Source organism: Hoplias malabaricus, chromosome 2 (assembly GCF_029633855.1).
Source record: "Hoplias malabaricus isolate fHopMal1 chromosome 2, fHopMal1.hap1, whole genome shotgun sequence".
Lineage (NCBI taxonomy): Eukaryota > Metazoa > Chordata > Actinopteri > Characiformes > Erythrinidae > Hoplias > Hoplias malabaricus.
In genome coordinates this window covers 64030950-64048296 of record NC_089801.1, presented here as the reverse complement: position 1 = coordinate 64048296, position 17347 = coordinate 64030950, and the positions used below count along the sequence as shown (strand labels likewise).

The window sequence follows — 17347 nt, the reverse complement described above, 5'->3', positions numbered from 1 at the left end:
AGTGGAGCACCACAATGATTTTGAAGCTGTAATTTTAAGGTGAAACTACCTAGTGTTACTTTAAATGATATGTACTCCCTCAGAGACTAGACAGAGAAAACCAATGGCCCAGTAATATCCCTTGTTTCCACTCTTCAGCTTAATATAGCAAAGCCTGGTTATTAATTTGTTGTATCATTTGTATAATTTGCTGCATGTCTCATATATATATATACACACACACACACACACACACACACCCACAGCTAGCACTGTGTCCTTCTATTGTGCTAATTGTTGATTTCCAGAATGATGAACATTGCAGGATGTATTTGCCTTCTCTTTCCTTTTAGACTCCTGTGTTCTGTTTTCTTTGTTTTCTTAATATTTTTCTTAATTGTTCATTCCTTCTGTGGAATGCAAACGATACGGCCTCCTCTATGGCTGGTTGTGTGTTTTATCTTTTTTGTGTTTCCTCTTTCTATCCTCTTAGTGTTCTGTTTCTTTCTATTTTAAAATGGGGTTTTCCACCATATTTTCAAATTGGCTTCCTAATTCAGTTGTTGAGATGTAGCCTCAGATGTTCAGAGTGTTTTGACCTGAAATGGCTCAGTGTAGAGTGCTGTACCGAGCTGGATTTCTCATGGTTGTGGTGACAAAGACCAGAAGTCTCAGAAATTCAGCCATTTTGTTTACTGTTCACATCACCAGTGAACCTACGGATGTCCTCTGTGATTTTATGTTTATAATACTGTAATGGGGTAAATTAAAAAAATAAATAAATTGTCTGGGGGCTATTTTGTGTAGATTAAGACTAAAATCATATTTGGAATCTTTTGCATGACAATATGGCCGACATTTTTTGAAGAGCTCCTCAGGCTCATCAGAGTTCTGTATCCTGTTAGCAAGACTGGGAACTGTATTTCACACCAAACCACTCTGAAGTTTCATTGGTCTGAACCTTTGAATTAGGCAGAAATTTTGAAATATTGGTGGCATTCCCCTTCAATGTTTCCTGTCTATTTTGTAGTCTGCACTGCTGACCAAGTTACTTTTTGTTTTGTTTTTTTCCTTTTACTTCCTATTTTGACTCCTCCCCCTCCTCCTCCTCTGATTGGGCTGTGTGGTGGGTGTGGTTTTGGGGCTCACCAACACTACGGATCCCTATCCTTCCATTCATTGGCCACCTCTGTGCCTCACGACTTTTGGCCCCGCCCCACCCCCATCGACCCTTCACTCGTCCGTTCCGGATTCGTGGACCGTTCTGACGTGGATGACCCTGTGACTTCATGGCCCTGACCCGACCCACCGCCCCTCCCCTCCCCTCCCCTACCCTCCCACCCTCTCTTCCCAAAAACAACTAATCTGATCTTTCCCTGCTTCCAAAAACCTCTTTGATGGCCCTGCCTCCCTTGGCCACACCCCCTTTTGGCAGTCTGCGGACCGCCAAAGTGGCCAAACAGAGCCAGAGCGCGAACTCCCCCGTTAAAGAGCTGAAAGATCTGTCGGCCATGGATGCCTTCCGTTCCCGAAGCATCAGCGTATCCGAGCACGCGGTGCGCAGGTAGAGCATTCTGGGTAACATTTCAAACACTGTCACCATAGCAACCGTCTCCGCTGTTTCTTTCCTGCTTTAAAGTTATTTTCTTTTGTCTTGTTTGAATTACTTTTTAAGGGAGGTAGTGGGAGGGGCTTTGGTTGGAATAAGGCTTATGGGTGGGTGGAAATCGAGTCGATGTCATGGCCATGCGGCAGGTGATGGGTGGTTGCCAGGACAACTCTGGGCGGGCCGTATTTCATTGGGTGGGAAAGGTGCATGCTGGAGGAGGCTTTTGTATTTCAAGTGTGTTTTTGTTTTTGTTTTTTTTTTTTTATTTGGTGACTTTTCGGCTTCTTGCATGCGCTTTGCAAGAGCTTTTCAGGACATCTAAATCTGTGCTGGTGTGCCTTCTTTTTGATTCAGCTTTAACCTCATGTTGCTTTTATGTTTGTCTGTGTAGATATTTGTGATTATTATTATTATTTTTATGCCTAACTGATAAACCTATAACAAATTGGCTGCATACAGAAGGCATGCACAGCAAAGGGTGGGGAATTTTGCTGACCAGTAGCCATGAAAACCAGTGGCCGATTTCATACTTACAGATAATCACAGGGCTGGATGGTGCATATATTTACTTTGGCACACTAGGAGGCGCCCTTGTATTATCCACCTGCTATGCCTGCTGACTGTTAGTGGCTCTTATTCCTTCACTTATTCTGTGAACAGTGTCTTGACACACATCGTATCACACATTCTGTTACCTAACTTGCAGGTAAAGTATGGGGTTTCAGTTTAATGTGATGGATTTGTTATTTTTATTCGAGAGACACAAAATAGTAGATACTCATTTCTGATGTTCTAATGTATGAGCACTCATGACATTTACAGTACTCAAATCAGAACCCATTCTTGGTTTGTTTAGTTTTCTATTCAAAATGGCTGTTACGTGCTACTCATTGATATGTCATTTATTTTTCAGAGTCTGGAAATAAAGCATAACACGTACAGTTTGCTAAAATATTACACGGAAGCCTCAGCTTGTAACACAGTACGCTTTAAAGTACTTCCTGGGTCCTCAGTTTGACTTCATTAAATATCCAAGAGCCTTGCTTTAAATTTTTATGAAACCTGCAAAGATATTAAAATTAAAAATAATAGCTTCTACTCATTGGCTGTTTTGATGGGAAAGTCTAACCAATGATGGGTGGTCTCTGATTATTGGTCAGTTTTGTACATGTCTTGAAATCTACAGATAATGTTTCACCAAGAGCTTAGCCCTCTTTTTGTTCTTCCTTCGGATGTGCTTGGGTGCAGTGAATTGTTTGGTTTTCACTGTACTTGGCTCTAATTAGTGTAAAGTTGTGTAACTGTGATTTAAGAACACTAGGGGGCAGTGTGGGATCAGAGCAGCCGTCACTAGCCTGAGGTGGAAACAGAAATGCTTGCTCCTTAAAATCTTTCTTCATATCGTTAACCTTTAACACTGTCATATGGTTTAGATCTATTCATCTGATAATTACAATTCCCCTAAAGATTATTTGCCTGCTTATATTGCCCTGCAGTCCACACCTACAGGTTAGGCTTTCTCCTCAGTGCAAGGACACTTGCAGGGACATGTGCTTGAATATTCATCACATCCATGGCAGTTTTTTCAGCAAGAGGGTTTTTTAAAAAAAATCCATTTATTTTCACTCTTGTTCCCTGGCCTTTATTTCAGTTTTTGAGCCAGTCTGCTTGGGAGATTTATTTTTCTGGATGTCAAAGTTGAGCGTTGCAGTGTAACAGGAGATTAGCCTTATGATGTGGAATACAAATATGGCTTGTCACCTACTAATCAGTAATTTCTAAGCGTTTAATACCCTACAGCAGTTTCTAAATTCCTCACTCATTTTCTGTTGTCCTTTTGTCCCTGGTATTGGATTCAGACTAGCTAATATTATTTAGCGTTGTGCTAATTGGCCCTGATGAATTTCCAGAATGAGATTTTTAAAAATCTATTCTCGGTGTATTTTGAATTTTTCTTCGTTGTCTCTCCATTGGCCTAAAGTTTCATAGTTTAATCATGTACTCATGGACATATCACAACTTTAGCAAACATTACCTAAGACTAAGTATAAACAGTAGCTAAGTAGTTAGCTTAATTAGCTAGCCAGCCTCATAATTTATAAGAGGAAATCTACTGCCCCTGCCATTGCTACTCCGGGCTCAGCACTGCAGACACTGCACTGTCTGCAGTGCACCACCACCCTTTTGTTTTCAGGACAGTGTAAAAGTGAATTACAGTTCATACACAAGTGAATTGCAGCTGTATGAGGAGCCCAGGAGGAAAAAAAAATGCAAAGCTAGGTACGATTTGGTAAAGCTGGGTTTGGTCTGGTATCATATTTTTATGATTATTTTAACCCCTCACAAATGGAGATGAATTCCAGTTCTCTAAGGTTTAAAGGCAGGTTTAAAAGCCCAGTTTTGGTTTATGTTCCACTCTTTGAGCATTGCGAGTAAATGTTGTATTGAATTGAATCAAATCTAGTTGGCTGAATTGCTTGTCAGCCATGTATTAGGAGTAAAGGATTACTCTTCCCAATCTGGCTTTAGCAGATCTGAAGCGGTGGACTGTGTTTACTGTAAAGTGCGCTAGAACATTAGTGTAATATAAGTCACTTCAAAAACAATCAAACAGTAATCTCTCAGATTTATACTAACCCGTATTTCCTCAACATCAGTGTAGCAACAGGTTGTCAAATCATGAACGAGGTGGCGTATTATGTTTTTCTCCCTCTCTGCGGCGGCAAATGGAATGGACAAAAATTGCAGTCTATTTGAAGAGCGAGGGAGCGAGCGAGTGGTGAAACATTGTCTGTTTATGTTGTTGCTGTTGTTGCAATGAGCGCAGAAAAGGGCGAGTGATGAGGGTGGCGTGATTCTCTTCTTGAGATCCATTAAGGGGAAAATTGCAGTGGCCCAGGCTAGCTATCATGGACACTCTCGAGTACAAAGAAAAAAACTCTACTTAAACCATCTCTGTTAGAATACTTAAATGGATATGGACTTTTCACTACAATGTGAAGCAAAAAAAAGCTCAACTTTGGCATTAACTTTGCTTAAAGGGGACATATGGGATTAAAAAATATTTTGTTCAGTGCCTGTGCATGTTAGGGGCTTAACAGGGCTTCAGAGTTGCCCTGCCCCCTTGTCCAAGTTTGTTGGTTACAGCTGTAGACCTGTGTTTATGTGAGAGCACTAAGAGGGAGGTTAAACACAGTGAAACAGACACAGTGAACGTAAAATGAAGCACTGGGTAAGAACGGAGAAAGGAGGAACAGAGAAGTAAGAGAACCAAGCAAAAAACAGCTAAAAACCCAGAGCTCCTGCTCCTTGCTCCTCACTGCTGCGTGCTCAGGGTCAGAGTGAACAGTGAGTGGCTCATTATCATTTAAAGGAACAGGTGCTGAAAGCGGGTGTTCTGAACAGGGCTGTTTACACAGGGGGAGAACACCGCTCTGATGTTTTGACCAAAGCAGGTCACACACTTCATTACAACACAGAACTCTGTTCACTTGTGAAAAATGTTATGGTATGTCCCCTTTTAAAGCAACAAACTCTTGCTCTTGATCAGACTGAAGTTAAAAAAGGTCAGAATGAATTGGAAAGGGCTTAAGTATGGAGATGAGTGTCCACCATAGTTCAGGGCCCTAACACTGTTTGATTTATAGCTGTGCTGCATTGATGGATTGATGGAAGTATGAATAGAAGCTGGGACTTGGGGCTTTGGAAGTTATGAGCCAGCCATTGTCACTCTCCAAAGAAAGACATGCATCTCCATTCTTGTGGATGTTATGCATGTTTTTATTTAGACAGTGACAATATCTAAAAGTTGTTCAGTAACTTCATATGGATTGGATCGTGGGGTTCGGATACTGTATTGTCGTGTTTATCTATGAACACGTATAGAAGTTCAGTCTTTTAAACTCAAGATGTTTTCCTTGTGTCTGCGTGGGTTTCCTCTGGGTGCTCTGGTTTCTTCCCACGCTCTGAAAAGACAAGGTGGTAGATGGGTTCGCGACTCAATTGTGTCCAAAGCTGTGTGTGTCGCTCTGTGAAGGACTGGTGCCCCTCCTGGGTGCGTTCCTGCCTTGCGCCCAGTGATTCCGGATCGGCTCCGGACCCACCACAACCCTGAACTGGATAAGGTTTACATTCATTAATTCATTGTCTGTAAGCGAAGTTCAGTCTTCTGAAATCCAGACTTCAAGATGTTTTCTTATGTCTGCATGGGTTTCCTCCCGGTGCCTCTATTTCCTGTGGATTGGCTGTAAAACAGTGCACACAGGTGTGAGTGTGTGTGTGTGTGTCTGTGCGTAAGTGTGTGAAAGACCCTGTGGTAGTCTTGACCTACTGCAGCCCTGGACAAGATGCAGCAGTTACAGAAAATGAATGAAAGATATACTTATGTCCACTTATATAGATGATTATTGTTTCCTGAGATAGTGACTGATACCTGCCTCATTTTAAAGGTTTTTAAAAGGAATAGTTTAGCTTTCCCCTGCTGTATTTGATCAGTCAAGACATGCTTGGTGTCCCGATTTTGCTTCTTTAGTGCTGAAGCGATGAGGCAAATGGTGCTAACGAACATTAAGTATCACTAGTCAATGCCCAGCTCTTCGTTAAAGGGTCCCAGGTTAGGGGCACAATCTCAACACCTTCAGTGTGTGACTGAACACTGACCAACCAAAGAGTTCAAGAGAACTCTGGGCTTTTGGAGGAGTTTGGGGACGTATTGATGGTAAACACTTGGATGACTGTTGCTTCCTTCTGTTTGTGTGTCTGAGTCACTCTGGTGGTCTTGCATATGCAGCGTGTATGTGCTGAGGTGTTGGTGGGTGACGCAGGTTTTAATAATGTTAAATTGCGGTTTCTAGCTTTTCTTAGTCTCTCCTGCGTCATCCCCCTCTCTTTCCCTCACCCTCTGTCCACCTGTCTTATCGTCCCCTGTCCCCCTCTCTGTCAGTAGAGATTTACAGAAGCAAGAGAGAGGTAAAGTAAGCGGAAGTGAGATTGTGGGGCTGCTTATATCATCACATGCTCCTGCACAGGCTCTGTCCCAGCTCCTGCCGTAAGTGTAGTGTATGAACTATAGGGGTGTGAGAATTAAGGCTGTCAGAAACCCGAAGAGAGACCTGGAGCGCACTCAGCTCAGCTGTGTTTTGAACACCAGGCTCTCAAAACCGTTTCAAAGTTTGAAAGCTCCTTTGTGCAGTTAAATTTACTTTTGACTCCATTTTCCATTGTTTTGGAGCTGGTTTTTGTGTGAAACCTCACAGGATCAGAGTGGATTGTGAGTAATAGATTTTACACTTGTCAGAAGTGTGTATTTAATGATAATTCAGGGACTCTAACACGCCTGCAGGGGAAAATACAAAAGATTAGACAGAGCTCTCTCTATCTATATGTAGATGGATAGATCTGGGCTTGTTTGATTTCCTTGATTAGCCTGTTGCCGTGGATACAGGGGAGCAAGTAGAGTGCAGAATGATGATCGGCAGCTGATCTACATTTAGATCCAAAGTGTTAAACTTGAACGAGTGCATGGAGAGGAACAAGTGTTTCTGGTTAGTATATGGAAAGAAGTGTCATGGAAGTGTGTGTGTGAGAGAGAGACATGACATAAAATCAGACTGCTTTGATACACAATATGGAGTGGACTGGGCAGTTGGACCAGACGTTTATTCAGAGTATTGTTTGTTTGTTTGTCTTTGTAAAAAACCAGAAAACTCCATCTGAGCCCAAATAATGCAGTAGATTTTAAGAATTATTGTGATTAGTTAAAATATTTTGTAACGTCCCTTTACTGATACAGATTCCGTGTATCATGACACATCACTGCACTTTCACAGCACTGGTGTGGATAAGTGTCTTTCGTCATGAATGATGGTGATGAAGTGTGTGTGTGTGGTTTGGCTGAGAACATTAAAAAAACTGAGCCAACCTTGGATAGACAGCAGGATACATTGCTTTGTGGTTTCCTTTTGTTGGATTTGATTGTAAGAAAAATGTTATTTGTAATTGCTTTGTTGTTGCTGTGGTAGTCAAGCAGCCGGAGGGCTGTGGAGGGATATTACAAGGCCAGCTTTTCTCACTCATAGGCCAAGTCCCAGCTTGTGTGTGTGTGTGTGTGTGTGTGATTGTTAAAGGAATCTCAGATGAAGGATTATAGCGAGGGGGGTATGTGGGATATGCATATGACTCATTTGTGAGTGTTTCTTCACTGTGTGTTTGCATGAGGCTGCTGTGTTTTCACCTCACCTTTAAAATCCCAGTTCATTACTCGCTCAAATCCCACTGTGAGTGACCTGCTAAAACCTTTCAGAAGCTCAGGAAATCAGACTCAGGGTTATGTATATATTAGGTGGCTAGTTTAGCAGAGACATCTATCTCGTACCACCTCTCAGTGGCCACTTTATCAGACACACCAGCCCTATAGAGTCACAGCAGAAGACTGTTGTCCATCTATTGCTGGGAATGTGGTCATCCCCATCTTCCTCCTTCATCATTGGACGAGCCCCCAGAAGCTGACCACTGATGAATGGTCAGAGGATGGAGAACCCGGACTCATGGGGCATAAGAAGTAGGTTTCTGATAAAGCGGATGATTCGTGTAACCTCAGGTAGATCAGGTACAAATGACCCAAGTGCTCATTTAACACTTTCGGATTTGAGCTTGTTCTGAGTTGAAGTTTCAAACTGAAGTGGCAGTGGTGGGCTTTTTTAAACTTTTGTCTGTCTGAATGTGTGTGTGTTTGTGTGTGTGCGTGTGTGTTTTCTGTTTGTGTAGAATGCACACCTCCACCACCACCTGTAGCCTTGGTTCTGCAGATGAGAGTGCAGTAGTCCAAGCTGACGATGCGCTGAAGACCGTCCACCTGGAGCTCACTGAAACCTGCCTGGACATGATGGCTCGCTATGTCTTTTCCAACTTCTCTGCCCTCCCAAAAAGGTGTGTGTGTGTGCGCGCTATAAAAATAAAGCAGTAATTAAATAATGGGACAGAATGCACTGCTTAGCACTAGTCTTTGTAGAAGATACCGGGTGATGAGGCTATGTTTCTCCAGGTCTTCCATTGCTGAATTCTTATTGGCTGGAGGACCCAGCATGACCTGGCTAGTGGGCAACAAACTAGTTACCATAACAACCAGTGGTGGGTCACGAACCCAAACCCTGCTGGGGCTCGACATGGCCGAGAGACCTGGTGGAGGAGAGATGACCAGGTAACTAACCCCCACACACACTTTTTTTGATGCTGTTTTTCTGTTTCATAAATACTGGCTGCCTCCTTCACTTGACTACATTGTTTACATATTGTTCACCAGCATTGTTTTACTTACTCACTCACTTTGCACTTTTACTTAACTATTAATCTACATGAAAGCACAAAATCTTGAATGTTTTCTTGCCAGTTACAATAAATTAATATATTTTGTCACTACTAGGTTTTGTTTTCATTAACAATAATAGCAGTGGTGAAACAGGGTTATCAGTGTGTACAAAACAGAACGCTGTCAGGAATATAATTCTCATTACTTGTTAGTAACAACAGATCTAAAACCTGAATCCTTTTGAATCCTCCATTAACAGTTTTCATACCACTGTCATACTGTCTCAAAATATTAACACTATATACGATATTACTGTGAGGTCTCATATCTACAAGTGTGGGTTGAATAAAGGGTTTTTGGCGCTGTGCAGTTCAGCTCAGCACAGTCAGCTTCTGAGAGAGCACAGTGACTGATGCTGGAGGAGAAAAGTTAGATATAAGATGGTTCTACACTGTTTAGGACAGGGATGGGCAAACACTGAGACTTAAAAAAATTGACAGGTGGGGATTTAATTATTTTACTTCTTTAATTAAATAATTAAATTATGTGAACATTTATGCATGAATGTGATTTTTGTAATTTTATTTTTAAATATTTGTTTAAAACCAATACAGAGTTTGAAGCAGCACTTCCAACAAAAGTCAATGGTTTATGTGTGACGACTTAAACTAGCCGAGTGGTTAGCTCACACTGCCGTAATCGGTGACTTCAGAAGGGTAGTAGCACTCAACTTAATGGCAAATGTGACGAATGAATATCAATAGACTTCAGGTAGGGAGGTTAGTAGTGTTCTAGTGGACTTAATGTGAAATTAATGCGGTTTTGGATAATTTTGTAAATAATGAAAGGGCTGGATTAAACAGCCTAAGAGGCAGTATATGGCCCGGCCCACAGCCCATAGTTTGCCAATCGCTGGTTTAAAAGCACAGCTAGCGCTAAGACACTTGTGATTTAGCACACCACAGCAGATGGTTTTCCAATGAAACTGAGGCTCAAATCACACACATTTAGAGATAAAGCCTCATAGCGGTGAACACAAAGTCAAGTGAAGGGTCTTCTGAGTATTTTGTCTGTTTTCAGCTACATTGCTCTGTTTTTTTTTTAACCCAAACTCAAAGCAGAGAATGAATAAATATTAAGAAACAGCTCTATCGGAAAGAAGACTGAGCTGATTTTCTTCTTTACGCTGCCCCCTGCAGGTCAGACCCAACTCTGCACAGACAAACCAAGGAGGCTCCAGCCAAACTGGAGTCCCAGTCCTCACAACATCTCAACAGAGCCACACGCATCAGAGTCCGCTCCATGTCTGGTAACACACACACACACACACACGGCCCCCTTCATAACACTTGAAATATGTGTGTTCTGGACAGTTAACGTCACTGATATATTGGAGAAGGTCTTGTTCTACACTCCCTCACTTAGTCTCTCTTTTCTCTTTCTCTCTCTCTCTTTCTGTCTCTTTCCTCTCACCCTTTTTCTTTCTCTCTATTCTCTCATTCTTTCTCACTTTTCTCTCTCTCTCTCAAGGTGGTCATGCTCTTCGAGCAGGTCCAGCTCAGAGCCTCAGTCCATTGGTGTCTCCCTCAGATGGAGAGTTTGGTGGTCCACTGCCCCCTCCAGGACCCCCGCTGGATGGGTCAAACTGCCCTAGAGCTGCTGAAGAAATGTCCCAGCCCAACCCTGCTGCCCTCCCTGTGAAAGATAAGACTGGGCTGGCTGAGTTTGTACCCATGCTGACCCAGGGGTGGGCTGAGATCTTCATACGCAGACCTTCAGGTGACAAGTGTGTGTGTGTGTGTAAGAAAACAGTTTTTGGGTCTGAATTCACCTTCTCTGGGTTTGCAGTGGAGTTAAGGCTGATACTTAACCACAAAACTGTTCTTTTTATTTCTTCTGCCCACGTATCACTGAAAGATATGACAATCCACGGTTCATTAACACCCACTCACAGAGCTGCAGGGGGGGCACATTTGAATGTGGTGCTAATAATACACTGCCTTAATGGAGTTTTCACCCTGACAGTGTCCTTTATCTCTGCGTTTAATACGTGTCTTTAGGGTAAAGTGTCCCGAGTCTGAGCCGAGTGCCCTCCGGAGCCGCTCTCCTCCTGTTTTTCTTCTCCCCACTCGGAGCCATGGACTTTTTTTATTTGAAAGGTTTTTCATACCAGACTCTTGCCTTTCTGCCGGTCCCCTGTGGTTCACACTCTAATTCTCAGTGGATCAGGCAAAGACACGTTTCTAACTCACTCATCTCAATTCTACACGCTCCCTGCTCCAAATGTACACATCTGCTGCTCTCCCTCTGCTCTCTTTATCCTCTCCGCTCATCACGCTCTTCCTTTCTGTCTTTTTGTTTTTCTATCTCTTCTGTTTCTTTCTTTCTGTTCATTTGTTTGTATCTTCTTATTTTCTTGCTTTCTCTCCTGTCTTCCTCTCCTTTCTTTTCTTTTTCTTTCTTTTTTCATTCTTTCTTTCTTTGCTTTCATCCTCCTTTCTTTTTCTTTCTCTGTCATCTTTTCTATCTTTCTTTTTCTTTTCTTTCATTCTCTCCTTTTTCTTTCTGTCATCTTTTCTTTCTTTCTCTGTCGTGTTTCTTCCTCTCATTTTTCTGTCTTTCTTTCTCTCCTTTCTTTCTTTCATTCATTCATTTGCTCAATTTCACCTCTGGTTTTCTTTCATGTCTCTGTTGAACACTTTATTTCTCTACTCCTCTATTACCTAGTGTGGTCTTCATTTATCTTTCTCTCATTTTTTCACTTTGCTCTCCTATACTGCTTTTTTGCTCCCTTCCTATCAATTCTCAATTAAAATACTCACTTTCTCACTTCTTTATATTGAAATGTCTTCTCTCTCTCACGTTGCTCTTGGACATGAATTAGTTAAAGTTATGTACATTTCACTGTGTTAGATAACAGCCTCTGCAGATGAATCAGCGTGTTTCTCCTCAGTTGTCTGGTAAATATAGTGATATACTCAACCCTGTGATGTGATGTTTTTAATTGCTGAAAATAATGCGTGAGCGACAGAAGAGCCTGACTGGCCCGAGGGACGCTTTCCCACAGCCTTTAAAAAGGCCTCATTTAAAGCCTGAACACACACAGGCCTTTCTCAAATGAAACCTGACGTCTTAAGCCTTGACGTTCACCTAATTTTGGCCTCTGTTGAATTAGCTCTGTAAATGCGTGTCCTACACTCTCCTCTAAGATGGATCCAGATTGTCTGAGCACATCCTGCGCCTGGCTGAGATGGGGCAGCCATGTTGTGAGAGCAGGCTGCCAGATGTTTCTCCACATGTTGAATAAATGGATATCGCTTTGGGCTAATCGAGTAGTCCCAGAAGCCATCACAACAGAGGGTCTACTGATGTTGATGGATTTGTTTTTATCGGAGCTCTGTGTGATCTGAAGATGGTCCTGCGGTGGTAGCAAAACAGATGTGCTGCAGAGTCTGATGGGGTAGTAGTGAGGATTGCGCTAAAAGATAAGTGAAAGATAAGACCACACTTTTCTTTGTATATCTTCCAAAGCTATAGCTAGAAAACGAAATGGATAAAGAATGAGTGAGCTTGCACCAGGACTGAACATTTGGACTGAGGTTTTATGGACTTCCTAGTTCTTAACATGAGTCTAAACTTAGATTGTGAGAAGCAGAGATATATATGTTATATAAATTACTGCATCCGAATCTTTGTGATGCTCGACTAAGCTTTAAAAGGGAGAATGGAGTCTTTCGACGTTGCTTCTCCGTGCTCAGCACTACAGAAAATGCACTATAACTTTTGGAGGAGGGTACGACCTCCCCCTTGATTTCAGGACAGTGCTGTAAAAGTGAATTACACTCTGCAACTGTAGGGGGTGTTCAAGAGCAAAAATATAAAATCTTATCTATTCTTTCATTCATTGTCTGTAACCCTTATCCAGTTCAGGGTCACGGTGGCGACACACACTCTCACATTCACTCACACACTCAAACCAGAGCACCTGGGGGAAGCCTATGTGGACACAGGGAGAACACACCAAACTTCTCACAGACAGTCACCCGGATCGGGACTCGAATCCACGACCCCAGGATCGTGAGACAGAGACACTGCCTGTTGCGCCTATGGTACAAGCTTACAGAACCTAGGGTCTTCCATCCAAGGGCTTACAAGGGCAGACCCTAGTTGGCTGCAAAGCTCAGCCAATAGCAGGTATTTTGAGAGGGGTATGACCACAGGCCAAATCTTACCTACTGTGTCCTTAAATAAATGAAGGGGGGTGTGTTTGACTCTGAAGATTTGATGGATGGTCATGTACATTAAGGCAATAATAAAAGTATGCAGTGCTAAAAGTGTAGCGTGTGTGTGTGTTGTATAGGTACCACCAGTTGGCTGATGTGTCTGGAGAACCCGCCGAGTCCATTCTCCTCAGAGTTGGGGAACATGCCTCTACAGGAGCTCTCCAGTGTCCTCATGGCCATGGAAGGAGTCAAAGAACCTCAGACTGACCAGCCTAGTGCCCCCTGTGATGCCCCCCAGAGCCACAGCAAGCCCAGCCTTATCCAGCGATCGAACACAGGTGAGAGTTAAGGCCAGACAGACATACATCGTCGATCCCTGAGTTCAGTCTGAAAGATGAGGGGCCTTTATAACACAAAGGTAGAAGGTTCGTAAACACCAGCGTTTCTTCTGAAATCATGGGATTAAGTCACAGTCTGTTCCTCTTTTGCTGCAGTAACAGATTCTACTCGTTATGTGTATGAACATTAGCTGTGAGGATTTGATGGTGCATGTTGGATTAGTTTTGGATCACAAACGCCACTCCAACTAACCCCAAATGTGTTTGATGGAGGTCCATCGCTCCAGAGAACACAGTTCCACTGCTCCACAGCCCAGGGCTGGAGGGCTTTGACGGCAGTCCGATCCTCACACACCATCTTCCTGTGTGTAGTTTAAAACCTTCCCAGAGGAGTAGATGGTACAACCGCAGCGAAATAGGACAAACTCCCAATGAATGCCCTGATACCTACCAAAAATTTGCTGTAAATTCTTGGAGAAACCACAGAAGTGACTCCAGTTCAGTCCAAACAGCAAGGATCATGGGTACAGAAATGCTGCGCATGTTCTGTTGTTGTTGTTACTCTTGTTCCTGCTGTCTCTACCTCGTGTTTTTGTTTCATTCCTTTGTTTGTGTTCATCTCTTTTAACTGTGGTTCTGCATTGCACTTTCCAAAGGATCCATAGTAATGCGCCTCAATTTAGCCCAATGTTTGTGTGCGTGCTTTGGTTATTTAATGAATCTGAACATTTTGCAGGGAATTGGACTCGCTGTGTACTTCTCTCTTCAAAACGAGCTTCAGCATGAGGCCGCCCCTGAGTGAACAAAGGAAAAATGATCAAGCCAAAGCCCCGAAATCACTGAGCCTCCCAAATGGCCACAGTTAAAAGATGAGGCAGTTGTGAAAGGTCGTTGTTGACCAGTCTGAATAGACGTGTCCTTGTTTAAACTCGAATACAAGTAGAGCGTTCAGGGTTTCTGTGGGTATTTTTAAATTTTTTTTATCAGACGTGAATGCTACGATGCTGGTGACCTGATCAATCGAGACGCATGTTAATGCCAGCTGTGAACACCATTCCTTTGTTTCCATAAACTCTCCTAAAAGGTATAAATAAAGATGAGGGAGATCACATCACCAAAACACAGCCTCCAGACGCCTCGTTCTATTTCACACTTCTGTTATGCAGTGGAAAATGGACACAGGGACTTTCACAGAATGCAGAGAGTTATGGGTTCGGTTTAGGGATGTGCACGGAATACTCAAGACAGTATCTGAAAACTGAAATCACTATCTGAGTATCTGCCAGAGGATTGAAGACCACCACAAAGAGAGTAGAAAGGATAAACAAAGAAAGCTAATGCCAACATGATGATAACTTATTTTATACATGAGTGGAAACTAGGGCTGCGCCGTATCGCATCATTTGGGATAATGTTGCTGTAATTTGTAAAACAGTTTAAAGAAATAAATCAATACTGTGCTAAGAGTGATATTCGGACTTGTTTACAAAATGAGGTCAGGTTAATTGGCATATGTTAATTACGGGGCTCATTACCTCGAGAAGAAGCACCCAGTTAAGTACAAGAAAAGTTAAAAACCCCACAAGGAGAGGTCAACAGACAATGAGAGCTCTAACCCAAGCAGGTAGACCCCACAGACTCATTATATTATCTTTTCTGTATTTGGTTTGTTATTAGATATATAGGTAGATTTATATGCTACGTTTTATACATCCATGTCTTATCACCAAGAATATCGTTATAGCCAGAATACCCTGAAATATCATGATATAATTTCAGGGCCATATCGCCCACCCCTAGTGGAAACTGGAATTTTTTATTTTTTTTGGGTCGCACTGTTTGGAAGAACGATGCGCAGTGATCATTTGTGGGACTCACAAACAAAGGGGATTTCCTCCTACTGGAGGAAACTGGACTTTTTATTGTTCCAGGTTCTGGACCTTTGGGTCTCCAATCGATGAACTGTTCACTAACTTTTACGGCTACTCGAATATTAAAAATCATTTTGAATGCACATCCCTAGTTCGGATTAGTAACTGAACCACACCATACCGCTCTGTCCAATGGAAAAACATCGTTAGTTTCCAATAATTAATATTAATGATAGGTTAAAATACAGTCAGTGCTCCCAAAAAAGAACTGGGCAGTTAGTATTCTCCTCCAAGCGTGTTGAACTGTCCGTTGGGTTTTGTGTTAGTGGCATTTGGAAAAGCATGTGCTGCCTTCGCCCTTCCCACTCGAGACCAAGACGATGAACCTTTCAGTTTCTGTCCTTCATTTTGCTGTTGTTTTTTTTTTGTTGTCATCTCTCGTTTTTGTGTCCTCTGCTCTCTCTCTAAGCTCCCAGTGTTGATTGGTTGTTGTGTTTTATTTGTTTGTTTTCATTGTTGTTTTTGTTTTTCCGTTTGTTTGTTTACTCCTGCTGGGTGTGTCGCTGCAGTGGGCTCTCTCTGCTCTCTCTGCCCCTTCGATCAGCCAGGCAGGTTACATAGGAGTATATCCTGGGCAGGTATATCTTACCTGTGCGTGTGTGTCTGTCTCTCTCTCTCTTTTTGACTCTCACACATTCTATCTCTTGCTCTTTCTCTCTCTCTCTCTCATACACACACACACACACACACTCTTTCATCTTGGTCTTATTAACGCTCAGTGAGAGTGTACTATGTAAAAAGACGGAAAACTATAACCAATCAGGATCAGTAATTTATCAATCAGCAAATGACAATGAGAAACCAATCAAGTTATTAGATTGGTGACTGATTTGTCTTAATGGAGTGGTAATTGTTCTCTTCACCTTTCCTGGACCCTTCTCTTGTGTCTTTTGACTCTTTTGTGTCTTGTGACCTTTGTTGGAGAATGTGACGTGAGAAGCAGCAGTCAAGCTCAGACCTTTTACCCGAACAGTTACAGGCCTTATGACATTTACAAAATCTTTTTGTAAAGGTGACACATTCTACCCCTTTTCAAAGAGTGAACACAGTTCTGAGGTCGAAATGAAACATTTGTGACCTGCTTTCGTCAAAACACCCCAACGATCAAACCCCACAGCAGCGTTCTCCCCCTGTATAAAAAGCCCCGTTCAGAGCGCCTGCTCTCAGCACCTGTTCCTTTAAATGATAATGGGCCGCTCGCTGTTCAACCCGACTCCAAGCGCACAGCAGTGAGGACAAGGAGCAGAAGCTCTGGTTTTTAGCCATTTTCACTCTGTTCTCTTACTTTGATTTTGTGCTCTCACATAAATGCAGGTTCAGAGTTGGGATTGGAGAGCTTCAGACCAGGTGGCGTGCAAAATTGAGAGTGGTCTTGTTTCACAGTGTGAGGGTTGTTGGGCTCCAGATTCACACATTAAGTGATTACATTGTATGCCCTTTTTCAAATTTTAATCAAATACTGAAATTACAGTCATTTTAATGTTCTATTAAAATCAAGAAGGTCATTATAAATGATTCCACCTCAGTTCACAAAATCTCCCCCCCACTATTTGTCCAGTGGACAGAGGTCTAATCTTGAGTGTTGCTGCTTGAATAACTGAACAGAGGACAGTATATATGTCAGTGGCACTACATATATATATATATATTTGCTTGTGCTTGAGTGTTTTTCTCTAAAACTGAAGAAATCATTGACAATCCTAATGGAGCATCTGCTTTTAGTCCTTGTGTGAAGCCTGTGTGTGAGATTATGCAGATCAGCGTGTTTTGATCTTGTCTAATTGACCGCTGTTTGTTTCAGTAGCTAGCGCAGTGGGAATGTAGACGAATGATGGCTTGTGTTTGTGGTTTCATGTAACGGAACGTAGCGTCTGTGTGTGTCACTGCTGCGTTGATCAGTGTGGCTTTATTATTTCTTGTTTGTGTTCTTCGGTCTATCAATGATCTGATTTCTTTGGCTT

The 17347-nt window shown here is 42.4% G+C and overlaps 1 protein-coding gene across 5 annotated transcripts in view; it reads left to right on the top strand.

Annotated features, from left to right (window-relative positions):
• The window catches only part of tsc2 (TSC complex subunit 2), a 47520-nt gene that overhangs the window by 15465 nt on the left and 14708 nt on the right, over positions 1–17347 (top strand). For 2 of the 5 annotated variants that reach the window (XM_066660800.1, XM_066660801.1), the window contains exons 26-32: positions 1415–1543; positions 8354–8515; positions 8631–8786; positions 10094–10203; positions 10425–10673; positions 13255–13455; positions 15896–15964. In XM_066660800.1, the coding sequence (XP_066516897.1) occupies positions 1415–1543; positions 8354–8515; positions 8631–8786; positions 10094–10203; positions 10425–10673; positions 13255–13455; positions 15896–15964 (1076 nt within the window). The remainder of the gene's footprint in view (positions 1–1414; positions 1544–8353; positions 8516–8630; positions 8787–10093; positions 10204–10424; positions 10674–13254; positions 13456–15895; positions 15965–17347) is intronic. The other 3 variants (XM_066660802.1, XM_066660804.1, XM_066660803.1) reach the window with 3 other exon arrangements.